At 39.7% G+C, this 14,851-nt stretch overlaps 1 protein-coding gene across 1 annotated transcript in view; it reads right to left on the reverse strand.

Moving 5' to 3' along the window:
- MAML2 (mastermind like transcriptional coactivator 2) overlaps positions 1 to 14,851 on the reverse strand; it is a 366,311-nt gene that overhangs the window by 11,053 nt on the left and 340,407 nt on the right. The window contains exon 3 of the mRNA XM_081241478.1: positions 4,593 to 4,796. Within this exon, the coding sequence (XP_081097604.1) occupies positions 4,593 to 4,796 (204 nt within the window). The remainder of the gene's footprint in view (positions 1 to 4,592; positions 4,797 to 14,851) is intronic.

The following is a 14,851-nucleotide window of genomic DNA, read 5'->3' on the forward strand; positions in this document are numbered from 1 at the left end:
AAAGGATTCCGACACCAAGAAGTTTACAACAACTAACAACTTCCCTCCCTCACCTTCCTTTAAAAGTCCTTTGCTGAAACCCTTCAAGGAGTTTGGGGTTTTTTTGGTCACAAGCCACCCATCTCCTTGCAATAAACCTTTCTCTGGACCTGCAATAAACCTTTATGTGCTCCAAACTCTGACATTTTGGTTTGTTTGGCCTCGCTGTGTGTAGGGGCACATAAATTTGCATTCAGTTACAGGAACATACCTGTTGGGTTTATCACTCACTGGAGCGAGGAGGAAGGCACATCACGGGGGACCATAGGGTGTCTCAGCAGGAGCATATTAGAAAGAACCTATTATAGGATTTGGGCTTTGACTGGGTGATTTAGGGAGGGTCTAAGGAAGCGAGGATTTGTTCGAGGTTGTAAGCTGTCAGAAAGTGAGGTTGATTCTATGACTGAATAAAGAATTATTTGTCACTCATTTAGCAAAAGAGGAGAATTTTTCCTATTTTGTGAGTTGCACAGTGACCTTGTTTATGTCTGGTTTTAGACAAAATTATGAAGTGGCCTTCTTTTGTCTCATTTTATCATGGTCTCAGAGCAATCCTGTCTGAGCTTCGTGTTCTGTAAAATTGTCTATGTCCAACAAGAACAAGATAGCCTGGCTGTGAGTGTTGTATCAGTTCTGGACATCAGGAGATTTTTTTTGTTTGTTTCTCAGTATGGATCAGGAAGTTTTTAGAATGGCTTCACTGAAACTTTGCATGAACCCCAAAGCAACCCCCTTTTTCGAAGATAAAAATAATTGGCATAGGTATACAGAGAACAATACAATTATAGAAAAGTCGATAAATAGAAAAGAAACCTTGTAACAGATGGGTTAATTAGATGGAAGCCAAATGTGGGCTGCCCAACTTAGAACCCACTTAAACCATGTATTTCTCAGTTTCCCAACAAATTCCAAACCTTCTAAGTAGCATAAATCTACTATAAAGGGAAAAAAGTGGCTTTAAAACAACAACAAACCAAATTCAAATTCTTGTTTCTAAGGAAAAAGACTTGAAAGACTCACAGGGATATGGGGGCATCAAGTAATTCATATAAAACACAATTTTTATGAGCTAAGTGTAAATGAATCAGAAGCATATGGATTACATTTCTTTTAAATGTGGGTTTACAAATTAAGGGAAAAAGTGGTCAGTGAAACTCTTTCTGGTTTTGCCCAAACCCTAAATGTTTAAGAAACAGCTTGAGATGTTCCATGAACCCAAATGTGGCAATATGCAACCATTCCTGCTGTAAACTATTGTGCAAGCTGACAGTTTTGATTTTTATGCCAATATGGGACTTTCTGAAATCTTCTCTTTTTCAAAAGCATCTATCATATTTTCTTATGCAATTAGGTGTTTCTATTGTAGAAAACAGAGTTCACGCATGTGTGTGAGTGATAATCAGGCCTTTGCTGCTCTATGAAAGACTAGATTTCAAATCTGGATTTATTTTTACATACGTTCAATCTACTTATTGACTTTTTATTCTCCTGAGGGGTTATTTAGGTTGTTCAAAGTGGTAACATACAGAGCTCTGGAAACTTGAGTTTCTTAAAGTACTTGTTCACAAATGAGTTAGAGTTAATGGCCTTGCGCGTGGACAAGAACTGCCATGCTGTCACTTTGTGCTGAGGGGCAGCAAAGACCAGACTTCAACACTGAATGGAGACTGCTCCATTTGCAAGAGAATGACATCCCCATTCTACGCAAGTGTAAACTCACCGGCCATCCCTGAGGTTACTTCTGTGCAACATGAAATTTAACTTCACAACTAATGTCTCATGATAACCCAATATCTTGGACCCAAAAAACTAATATAGAAATAATCTTCTGTTGCCCATATCTGTTCTGCTTCAGTTTCGCTATCTCAAAATGTAAAATATGGATAATTCTAGGACCTTTCTCATACTCCTATTGTAAGGATTAATCCTTTAATTCCGTAAAAGCGCAGCACGGTGCTTGGCACATAGTAGGTGCACAAAACATGTTGGTAATTATGATGCCCATTGTAACAAGTACTACTCATCTCTCTTCTTTGTGCTTCATTGGTGGGAAAATAATAGAAAGTACGGGATAATACACTTTCATGAGAAAATGTCTCAATTTAGGAGCCTATGTGGCCTTGCCAACTGACTGCAAATGACTACAAAACATATGCTAATGTAAAGTGGCATCAAAGACTGTTTCTTCCTGGATATGCTAAAAAGCACAGGCACCCTCAATGTCCGCCAAACAAAAAGAAATGTGAATGGTTTATAAAAATCACAAAAACAGCAGCCTCATTCTCATTCATCTCTCACAGCTTAGCTACTGCCCTTTGCACCTGTCCCAGCGGTGACTCAAATGGGACTCCATGGGAGTTAGGACAGTGCCAGGATAGGACCCTCATGGAATGTTTCCTCTCCTTTTAAGGAGAGCTGAAAATTCAGAAATTCAACCTCTGCCTGTTACGTCAACAAATTAGTAGTGTTGATGGGAATGATGGAAGTGTACCCAGTAAGCCAATCTTAGATTGTATGTTTTTCTCTTCTACTGCCCTTGTTTCTTAGCTATTTTGTTTATGAAGATCATAAAAAGGGAGGGAGTGGGTAGGAGGAGTGGAGATTTCAAAACTATGACTTATAGTAGAAATTAGTTGTGTCACTTAGCAATCCAGTCAGTGGTTCCCCTACAACTTAGGGCAACATTCAAGGTCACCTATAAGTTTATTTCTCACTATTCCTTGTTCAAGATCAAATAAGTTTATTTCTCACTATTTCTTCTCACATGCTCTGGATTCCAAACTTAATTCCATTTGTCATTCCTTAAAAAACATAAAGGATTGTTATGATTTGTACTTTTCACTATGCATTAAATATTTCATCATACAATCTCAGACTAACCAACAAATACACACCCAGGCTATACCTTTCGGTCTCTGGCCCACTCTCCACCTAGAATGGTGGACCACTCTATCCATCAGAATCCTACAGTCCTTCAAAGTCAAAGTCAAATTTTATCTCTTCTGGGAGACTATCCTCAATCTCTCCAGGCTGGATTTTATCTTTCCCTCCATTACATTTTCCCTCGCTATGTTTATACCTTTATTATAATGCAAATCAAATCTGAATCTAGTGCTTCCTTGTTTAAAATGCTTTAAAGTCCTCTCCATGGCTTTTCTTTTTTTTTTTGTTTTTGGCCACACTGTGCAGCTTGCAGGGATCTTAGTTCCCTGACGAGGGCTTGAACGGGGGCCCCCAGCAGTGGAAGTGCAGAGTCCTAACCACTGGACCTCCAGGGAATTCCCTTCCATTGCTTTTCAACAATATAAATTCTGATTTAGCAAGCTTTATCCTCTGGTCTCTGATCTCTGGCCTCCTAGCCTTTCACTTCCCTATCCTTGTGCACGTGACATGCCTCAGCAAACGTAATATGTAGTAGACTTTATTGTCCCTGAGTCTTTGAATATGCTGGTTCTTCTGGCTGGACCCTCCACTGTTCTTCCCTGCATCTCCTACTTCACCTTCAGATCTTCAGTAGATATAACTTCCTCTCTGAAACCACTTCTGGTAATCCCACATCACAGCATTTAATCACATGTATTACAATTGCTTATTTATTTGACATCCCCAGAGGGCTCTAAGCTCCTTAAGGACAAAGACAGGGTTGTCTTGTTTATGGCTGTAGTCCCATTGTAAATTAGTAAATATTTACTGAATGAATGATACGCTTATCACACCCTGCGTTTCCGACTCTTACTGCAAAGCTCCTTGAGTATAAATTTATTTTTTAAAAATTTTATTTTCTGTGTACCTTGGCTCTGTCAACCTGGAGATGGTTAACTCTGCCTCTTTCTTCTTTCATTTGGCCAAATAGTTTGAAGGGAAAGAATAAAATTTGGAGAAAAGGCTTTGGTCTTAGGAGGCAGGAAGGGTTTGGAGCAGTTGTTGAATGTATGAGTTTGAGAATATAGCAGGGACAAGCAGATAAATAGTGAAGGAGGGTTAATGCTTGGGTAATGTGTGGGAAATAATGACCTTGACTTTAAGGTAAGGCCACTTAAATGTGAAAGTGGGAAATACATTTTCGGTTTCCTTAAAAAAATCTACTATTCTGAGATGCTTTATTTTGGAGGCGAAATTTTAAGTTTTGAAACTCCACACTGGCTTTTAATGTTGCTTTAAAACCCTTTCACCTCTAAAATCAATTTGGATTTGAGTTGATTAAAGTTTTGTCCCCTATTTTCTGCCCCTTGGGGCTATGGAAGAAGACTGGTTTCCTTTGCCTGATACCAATGCCCATGTTGGTGGTTCTAAACATTCCTGGGCTGGGCAGGGCTAGTCAGCCCAGGTCCTGTGCATTCCAACTGTCCAGCAGCTGGTAACTCAAGTTTTTTTTTTTTTTTTTCCTGCAGCACTTTACATGTATAGATTTAGCCTCTTGTACAGCCAGGACACCCTGGTGGCTGTCCCGTAGGTGGACACAGAGACAAGCACAGTAAGTAGAAATGGAAAATAATGAATTCCCTCAGTTGGGCCAATAGGTATGTGCAGTAGAAATTGGGAGAAAGTTTTACCGTGTCAACCAGCATCTGCTGCTGGAGGAGAAGCTGCTGTTTCTGCTCCATGATCTGCCTCTGTAGAGTCTGTTTCTTTCCCATCAATTGCTGATTCAACAGTGATTGCTGGGAGTTCATGTAACCACTTCCAGTGTTTGGATTTGAGCAGGGGTTGGGACTTGGACTGGGGCCTGTGTTCTGGCCTACCACAGAGTGTTGATCCTAAAAAAGAGAAGGGGAGGGGGTGGAAAGCTACTGTGAATTAAAAGAAAAAAAAAACTTGCACAAAGATCATAAGCTTAGATTCCAAACATTTTTCAACTTGTTAAGATCAAACGTGGTTAATGGGTTGGAGATCAGAGAATTGCTTTTTAAATGTAGAAGAAATAATTGCATATTACAGCAACCAAAGCAGCTGGTTTAATGACATTAGGGTACTGGAAAAGCTCCCACGTGACTCTGATGGTGGAATCTCCGCATTCCAGAAGGTATTTATGGCATGTCAAAGAAAATTACCATAAAAACATATGGCAAACCTCTCAATTGCTCAGGAACAAACATATCATAAAGTAACAAGTTCTTCCTTTTCCCTAAAGTTAGCCCATATCATTGCTGATCCTGCAATGAAAATCATTTCAATTCACGTGTTTTTAAAAGTTGAATAACCATTTTGGACAGAAGGGGCCTAGCTTTCTGTGATAAGGTAGGAAGACCTGTGAGTTTCTGTTTCACAAACACTGAAACTTGTTAGGGACTTCACCTTTCAGAGACTTGTTAATTTTCCTCCCTGGTCAGTAAGTTGGGAATCTTAGTGCATTAATCAGTAAAAGAACACCAGCTGACAATAAGAAAGTATTGGTCAAAGACTCACAACTGTGTGTTAAATAATATTGGGTATTGGTGAATTGCCATTCTAACTTGAGGTCTCTACCAATGTTTAGGCATTGACAGGTCAGCACCCTCCAGGGCAGAAAGCTAAATCCAGCCAGGTGTTTTCACTAATTCCCAATGGTGTGTTTAGGATTGAGCTGTGCACTGTTGGGGTTACAAGAAAACTAGAAAACGTAGTCCTCATTTTGGAGAATTTATCATCTAATTAAGGAAGAAATGACATGCTTACATGTAAAATACAAGAGAATACAGAATCAAGTTTTAGATTAAATGATACAAGTATTAAATGAAAGATCCCCCCACTTTGATTATACTCATCTAGGAAGCAGATACCCAGGTGGGCCTTGCTCCAGAAATTCTGAGGCCACAGATCTGGTGCCTACTCAGGTGATTCTAATGCTCATTGCTCCAGGGAATGCTCTTTGAGAAACACTGGCTATATGGGAGCAATAAAATCCAACTTGCATTCCCAGCTGGACTGTGTGAGGTTACAAGACATTAAAAAGATAAAGCAGGGGCTTCCCTGGTGTTGCAGTGGTTGAGAGTCCACCTGCCGATGCAGGGGACACTGGTTCATGCCCCGGTCCGGGAAGATCCCACATGCCGCGGAGCAGCTAGGCCCGTGAGCCATGGCCACTGAGCCTGCGTGTCTGGAGCCTGTGCTCCACAATGGGAGAGGCCACAACAGTGAGAGGCCCGCGTAACGCAAAGAAAAAAAAGATAAAGCAACTCCCATGATGCCTGATGAACAGTAAATAGTAGGTACTCCACTTGTGGACTTGTCTTCTCTTTCTTTAGTTATCTGCTGAACTACAAAAAAAAAAAAAAAAAGCCACCAGTTCAAAGCCTGGGGATGCAGGAAACGTGGTCTTGCTTTAATAATCCCTGGGGCTACAGAGCTCACCAACTGCCACAAGGAAAAGGGATACAAAATAATCCGAAAATGACCATGCACTGAGGTTTGTTAGAGGCCAGTCATTGGGCTTAGCACTTTATGTGATTAATATCATTTCATCCTCCTAACAGAACAATGAGACAATGAGCAAGGACTATTATTTTCATCCTAATTTTGCAGATGAGAAACCTGCCTCAGAGAGATCACTTAGCTGTAAGTAGTTGAGGAAGATTTGAAGTCAGGCCTGTCTGACTCCAGAACTCCAGTTCTCAATCACCATCCTCTATTGTCTCTCAGTTGAGACAGGAAGAGTTCGGGAGAAAAAGCTTCCTACTGTAAATCTGGGTCAACCCATCTGTCCATGCAGCAAATGTGTATTGAGCACTGTTCTAAGGGGTCACCCTCAATCAGGCGCCTGGAAGGGAGTGTTTTACGGAGAAGGGCAGAGGTGTGGGGATGGGGAGGGGGTGGTCCTTCTCACCAATTAATGAAAAATAATTAGAGTCAGCTCTGAGGTAGGAACATCCTCTGAGCAGCTGAAAGGAACTATCCCTAACACATCTGCACTCAATGCCCAGTCAGATCTGTCAGCATTAAATCCATCATGGCTCTTGGGAAAGATTTCACCCCACATGTCCTACAAGCCACCAGGACTCTCTCTTGGAGTGTGCTTCTTTCATCTGGGTTAGGGGCTCAGCTCAGGGCCCTGATACTTTGTTCTGTGCTGTGCTATTATTTATTTCTTAATATCCAATTATTTATTATATAGACCAACCAATATAGATTTATGAAGTATTGTGTCATAATTTCCTCATGTGTAAAATGAAGGTAATTACATTCATGACATAAAATTAGGCCAGATGAAATTTAGAACAGTTCTAGGCACTTAGTAGGTTCTAGATAAATTTTAGCAATTAATATTTTTCTTACTTGCTTATCTTTGTATTATTTTGTGTATGGCAGAGATATTTTAGAAACAATTATTTTTGTGAAGGAGCTTATGGTGTAAGTGTACTTGACTGCATATGTGGTATGTTTGGCTCTCATCATTTTTTAAACAAAGGTAGGCCCTGGTGCTCTCCAGTTGGCCACAGTCCCCACTATTCCTCATTTTATTATACCCACCCTTTTCCCTTATTTCTATTACTTGCTTGGCCCATGTAGGCATTTGAAGTTAAGATCTCTGGCTTATATTTTAAAGATGACATACAGATGGCCAAAAGGTACATGAAAAGATGCTCAACATCGCTAATTATTAGAGAACTGCAAATCAAAACTAAAAAGAGGTATCACCTCACACTGGTCAGAATGGCCATCATCAAAATCTCTACAAATAATAAGTGCTGGAGAGGGTGTGGAGAAAAGGGAACCCTCTACACTGTTGGGAATGTAAATTGGTGCAGCCACTATGGAGAAGAGTATGGAGGTTCCTTAAAAAACTAAAAATAGAGCTACCATATGATCCAGCAATCCCACTCCTGGGCATATATCTGGAAAAGGTGAAAACTCTAATTCAAAAAGATATGTGCACCCCAATGTTCATAGCAGCACTATTTACAATAGCCAAAACATGGAAGCGACCTAAGTGTCCATCAACAGATGAATGGATACAGAAGATGTGACACACACACACACACACACACACACACACACACACAGTGGAATATTACTCAGCCATAAAGAAGAATGAAATAATGCCATTTGCAGCAATATGGATGGACCTAGAGATCATCATACTGAGTGAAGTAAGTCAGACAGAGAAAGACAAATATCATATATCACTTATATGTGGAATCTAAAAAAATGATACAAATGAACTTATTTACATAACAGAAACAGCTTCACAGACATAGAAAACAAACTTATGGTTACCAAAGGGGAAAGGGGGTGGGATAAGGGATAAATTAAGAGTCTGGGATCAGCAGATACACACTACTATACATAAAATAGATAAACAACAAGGTCCTACTGTATAGCACAGGGAACTATATTCAATATCTTATAATAAACTTTAATGGTTTATATAATATCTTGTATAAACTATATATATAACTGAGTCACTTTGCTGTACACCAGAAACTAACACAGCATTGTAAATCAACTATACTTCAATTAAAAAAAGAATCTCTGGCTTATATTTTACCTGGGAATCTAAGATATACACATCACAAAGCCCATGCACACACTCACTCAAAGTTACTGCATTAAAAAGCAATGCATAGTCATTTCCATTAGGTGGTATGATACCTACTAGTGCCTTAGGATTAAAATCCACGTCTCCTAATGTCTCGTCTAGTCACCCATGTATCCATCCATCCATTAATAAATTTGATAAATTTTACAGAATATCTACTATGACAGGCAGTTTTCTATTTTCTAAAGATCAAAAAAGTATTTACAAAGGGGAAAAATGAAGAGAAAGAAAAGAGGTGACAGAATGCTTACTGTTGGCAGAATCAGTGAACATCATCAAAATAATTTCCAGTGAAATCTGGAAAACTACCCTCTGCTAAGATTTATAAAAGATCTGCATGCCAAGAAAATGTAACTCTGTCTTTCTCTCTCTAATCAAACAGATGGACTGTACTAAATTTAGTTTCATTCCTTTACAATACCAAAAGATATTAAAATAAGAGATAAGCTCTCTTTTTGAATTTTGTAGATTTTCAAACCTTATAGTTTTTAGCCCATGGGCCTTACAATGTACTCTACCATACACATTCTTTCCACTCATGATGGAAGTAATATTTGGCTGCTGATACATTTTTTTGCCCTTATGTTAGCTGTGAAACACAAAACACCTCCTTACACAGGCTTGCTGTCATTGCCAAGATGTTGTGCAAACTTTAGTACATAAAATATTTTGAAAGAAAAATATGCTCCCATGCGTTGGCTTTGATTTCCATATTCAGCCTCACTCTTTGCCTTACACTCAGCCCATGTAGAACTTGACTTAATAGAAATCATCTGTTTCTCCCTCAACACTCATTTTTCCTCAATTGCTTGTGAAGGCCATAGTAAAAATGGCACATCCTCAGCTCATAGATGAAAGAGTATGTGTGTGTGTATATGTGTGTGTGTGTGTGTGTGTGTGTGGTTGTGAATGAATTAGGCTATTTTTACTGATGTAGTCTTTTTTTTTTTTTTTTTTGCTGTACGCGGGCCTCTCACTGCTGTGGCCTCTCCCGTTGCGGAGCACAGGCTCCGGACGCGCAGGCTCAGCGGCCATGGCTCACGGGCCCAGCCGCTCCGCGGCATGTGGGATCTTCCCGGACTGGGGCATGAACCCGTGTCCCCTGCATCGGCAGGCGGACTCTCAACCACTGCGCCACCAGGGAAGCCCTGATGTCGTCTTTTATATGCTAGAAAACTCAGATTTCTAGAGTCTCTTTCAAATCATGAACTTGAATGACCTTTCATTTTGTGTGTGTTTTTTTTCTGTTTCTACCAATAAATTATGGTATTTGATGCTAACATACAAAACAGGCTTCTGATCCTATCATCCTGGGATTTAATATAAATTTACATTTAATATGCACTTATAGATAGTTTTCCACATCTATGTGAGTGTGTGTGTATGTGTGTGATGTGTATTTAAGATTTTGAAGTTCTTTTATAGTATTGGCTAAGCCACTGAGTTAGGGTAGTATGCCAAGTGCTTAAATATGATTAAAGCTTCTTAATCCTTGTTTTAATCCAGCACAGGACTGCTAGACCAATGAAAGCATTTCTGTATCTTTTTAATAAAATTCTGCCAATAATCAAGCTATATCTTTAGAATTATTATCTTCACTCTACTCTTAATCATTCATTCAACAGATATTTGTTGAGCATCTATTGGGTTCGCCAAAAAGTTCATTGGGTTAGTGAATACATTGTTCAATGAAATTCTTGATGAAAATGAAAAATGTGTCTTTTATTTTTACTTCAAACCAAATGAACTTTTTGGCCAACCCAATATTACACATCATGCATTCTTCAGGCCTTAGGGATCAAAGACCACTCAGCCTGCTGGAAAACTCTGCTGCGTGTCTGTACTTCCAAGTTTTCCAACTGGACTATGGATGGGAAATTTATTTTCCAGAATGGTCTCAAGGATGTTAGAAGACCATTTGGTAAATCATGTATATGATGACCAAACCTTTTAGCTGGATAAATCAAAACATGCTCACAAGTGAGTGGCAGTGAGTAAGGCTGATTTACATTTATAGGAAGCTGGATGCATATTTTAATGTATGGAAACTATGGTAAACGAATGCTTTCCCAAATGTGTTACTTTGTTGACTTAAGAGCTTGTCCATGGATCAGCACAGGAAGTACTAACTTAACAAGATCACAAACCATGTCTCTAAAATCTGGCAGAAAATTAAGGGAAGTCCTGAACTCTTTAAAATGGAAAACCCTTTTCCTTAGAGGACAAATCACCTGTCCTCCTTCTTATCACCTACATTTCTCTTAAAGCCATTTTTAAGTCCTTTTGAAAAGAATGTCCAAATTAAAAATTAGAAACAAACCTCATTATTCTAGCCCTAACAGTGAATTCACCAATACCCTCTCCTTTAAAATTTCAGGCATAAATATTTAAAGAAAGAGTATGTATGAAGAAAACCTTGTGAATCTCAGTAACAAACACCAGAGTGTAGGCCTGGCCCCTAGGTGTGACTTTAATAAAATGGCTCTGTAAATCATGGTCAATATGTGAGATATCTTTTTTAAAAACGTTAACTAATAAAAATGCTAGGATTGCCTGTTTCATTTTAATGGAATGTGAGGGTTCTGTGAAGTAGGTTGATTTCAGCAAAAGGTAAAATGGGGTCCAATTAGACATGTCCTAAAGCAGCAAACAAAAATATCCCTGGTTTCACTGAAGTATGTTGAAATATTAATACTCACTGAATTCAGTCAGTTTTACTATTAAAGCAGTTTTGTGGGCTGAACAGTGACATAGAAAGTTTCACAAAGCAAGCAGTTATCAGACAAGTATTGTTCTCTTAATATTAAAAAAGAAACCTCTAAAAAATATTTGTCTTGTTTTGGGCATCTGGGTAAAATGGCTCTCTGTTTCTCTTATTTTGGAAGGGGAATATATAATGACTTTTTTCCCCACAAAAATGAAGTAATGTAAGTTACTTGGGATCCATGAGAGTGTTTTGGCGTGGAATGACTGCCCTTTCTTTTTCTTGGCTTCCAGAGCTAGGCATCTGCAATTTGCAAAACAAATTCAAGATAAAGTACCCAGCTGGGCAAGTCTGTACAGTAGATCTCACAAACTGATTTGCTATTCAATCTTTCTCCCCCTCCCCCCAGCTTGTCTCTTTCCCTCTTTTCTTCCTTCCCTGTCTCCATGAACTAACTGCTCAACTGTTCCTCCAGGCTATGCATCTTCTGAACTGTCTGCTTATGAAGCCATTTATTTATCTCTATGCCTGAGAAGCAAGTTGCCTTAGCTGTTTCAGATTCCCTACAAGATGGCAGGCCCACTTCAGTTATTTATTTGGGGCATATGGATGGTGAGGTGGCTGGGAGTGGCTGACACACAGCAACAGTAATGACAGTGACAACAAAACAATGATCAGGAAATCATCCAGGAAACAACTTTTACACAGAAAGACTGAAGGGACAAAACACTGCTGTCTTCAGGTTTCCAGTCATTTATTTATTTATCTATTTTTTTTCCAGTCATTTATTTCAAGGGTCATTAAACTATGACATGACCAGTCAAATCCAACTTGCTACCTTTTTTGGTAACTAAAATTTTATTGGAACATAGCCATACACATTCATTTATATATTGTCTGTGGCTGCTTCCCCGCTACGACAGAATTGAATAGCTGTGACAGAGACGTTATGACCCACAAGCCTAAAATATTTACTATCTGGCCCTCTATGGAAAAAAATTTTCTGACCCTTGCTCTATTTGGCTGTACTAGCCAAGTCAGACTAAGTACTTTGGTCTTTTACATTAAATTGATAAACTGCCTTAGAGAAAGTAACCAGCAATCCTTGGAAGGAACAGGCAAGTTGAGAGTAAAAAATACCTATAATGACATCTGTTCACAATAGCCCTTCACTGCAGCCACCATTACAAACAGTAGAAGCTGAAAAGCAACTTACACATCTTTTATCCAACTGCATTTTACAGTTGAAGACACTGACCAGAAACGTTAAGGAATTGACTTTTACAAAGTCACAAAACCTAACGAAAAGATGAAGAACCATATCCAAATCCAGGAAAATACGTTAAGGAGAAATGAATGGAATAAAGTCTATTTGCTTGAGAGAATTATAGCTTGTCTGATAGAACTGGCTTGTGGGGGTGAGGCGGGTAGGGGAGATGTTGAAACGTAGAATATGCAAACACAGAAGGATGTATTTAGATTAGTATTTTCTTTATCCTTTGCAACTCTGAACAGTAGCTGCTTTTCTCATCTATTTAATAGGGCGTTTTTCTTCGCTTGCTTAGAACATTCTCCTCCACCCTGCAGGGAAACCCTGATCATATGCTTATAATCTGTTTGGTTCAAATGATTAGAATGAGTTTGTGGTCACTGTAGCGTTCATCCTTCAGAGGTTACCTAATTCTCAAGTCACCAGGACACTGTGTCTATTCTTAGCCTCTGGGGTGGACACTTGTTATGGGTTGGCACAGAAGAAGAGTTCCATGAGCGAGGAAGCAGCATTTAGGTGGGAGAGTGGCCAGGAACAAAACGTCAGTGGGTCAGGGTGGAGTGGGAAGACTTTGGTAACTTAGGGGAAGGAATGAGAAATTTTTCTTAAAAGAGAAACTTTTCAACTTTAGAAGGGCTCTTTGTGGCAGACCTGAAATTTCTGCTCTGTAAGTTAGCTTTTTGCTTTCTGCCCCTAGAGCAGTGGTTTCAAACTTTTCATTGGATAACGGTGCCTTTTGAGGATTTCACAAAGCTATGGATTCTGTCTCTTCTCCCCTCCCCTCAAGTACACACACAACTAACAATTGTGTTTACAATTTAAGGGAGCTTACAAATCTTCTAAACATGCATAGACCATCAACAGGCCTCAGGTTGAGAACTCCACCTCCCATCCCTCAAAGGTTAGTATTTATGAAAGAAATGAAATGATTTTCCCCTTGAGTACATCCTCTACACCGCACATCCAGGTTAAAACCATTCACGGCTCCTCATTGCCTTTGGAATCAAGTCCAAACTCCCCAAAATGGTATAGAAATAAGTCCCTCTATATCTGGCTTCTGCATCTTTCCTCCCGGTTCACCTCTCAAAACGTCCTTTCTTCACTTTATACTATAGTGATATTAAAGCACTCGCAATTCTCCAGTCTCACAGAGCTCTTTCTCCTCTCCACAGCTTTGATGTGTTCACATCCTCTCTGCCTGGAACACTCTTCCCCTGACCCTCCCTTCCAAGTAAACACTCACTCATTCTGGGCTCAGCTCAGATGTCCTTTTTTCAGGGAGTCTTCTCTGACCTCCCAAGGCTGTTCAGCATCCTCTTCTGTGCTTCCCTAAAAGCTGGTATGGATCCACTAGGTAGCATTTGTCACTCTGTATCACAATTGCTTGTTTGCTTATATCTATCTCCCATTATAAATGCTTGGAGGGCTGGGATGTTCATCATGAAATTCGCAGGGTACAGTGGACTCCCCATAAATGTTCTTTTTTTGTATAAATAAATACATGAATAAATGAAGCAGTGCAAACTAGAAAATGGGGACAGAACTTGCTGTTAAGGCACATGGGATGAAAATGCTAGCCCTTCTCAAAGGCAACTGGAAAGCCAGTGTAGGACAGAAGGCAAAGGTTGAGCAAAGTGGTTAAATCCAGTGTTGCTTTAATGGGTGTGCCAGCTTAGAGGGGTCCAGGCCATAAAGGATGTGTTAGGAAGAAAAAGAGCTAGTGGTGAGTGATAATGGAGATCATGATGATGATGATAATGACAGTGACAATGACTCCCTGCCTTTGTTGTAAGGACGGAGGAAAGCACACTGATGGAGTACAATTTCTACTAACAGTTACCATTTTTTAAAAGCTATGTGCCGGGGCTTCCCTGGTGGCGCAGTGGTTGAGAGTCTGCCTGCCGATGCAGGGGACGTGGGTTCGTGCCCCGGTCCGGGAGGATCCCACATGCTGCAGAGCGGCTGGGCCTGTGAGCCATGGCCACTGAGCCTGCGCGTCCGGAGATGTGCTCCGCAACGGGAGAGGCCACAACAGTGAGAGGCCCGCATACCGCAAAAAAAAAAAAAAAAAAAAAAGCTATGTGCCAGGCCATGTGTTGAGGGCTTGACACTTATTACTTTAATCTTCACAATAATTCTAACTATGATTCCCACTTTAAAGATGAGGTTATAGGTTAAGAAATTTGGCATTTTTTTACACATATGCCTTTAAAATGCAAAATACTTTGAAGGCATAATAAAATAAGGCAAAAGTCAAATTATTTAAAAATATCTCTCTGTTCTATTATAAAAGCAATTTGAATGGATAGGCAGCAATAGTGAA

The sequence above is a fragment of the Mesoplodon bidens genome, assembly GCF_964165515.1.
Source record: "Mesoplodon bidens genome assembly, chromosome: 7".
NCBI lineage: Eukaryota > Metazoa > Chordata > Mammalia > Artiodactyla > Ziphiidae > Mesoplodon > Mesoplodon bidens.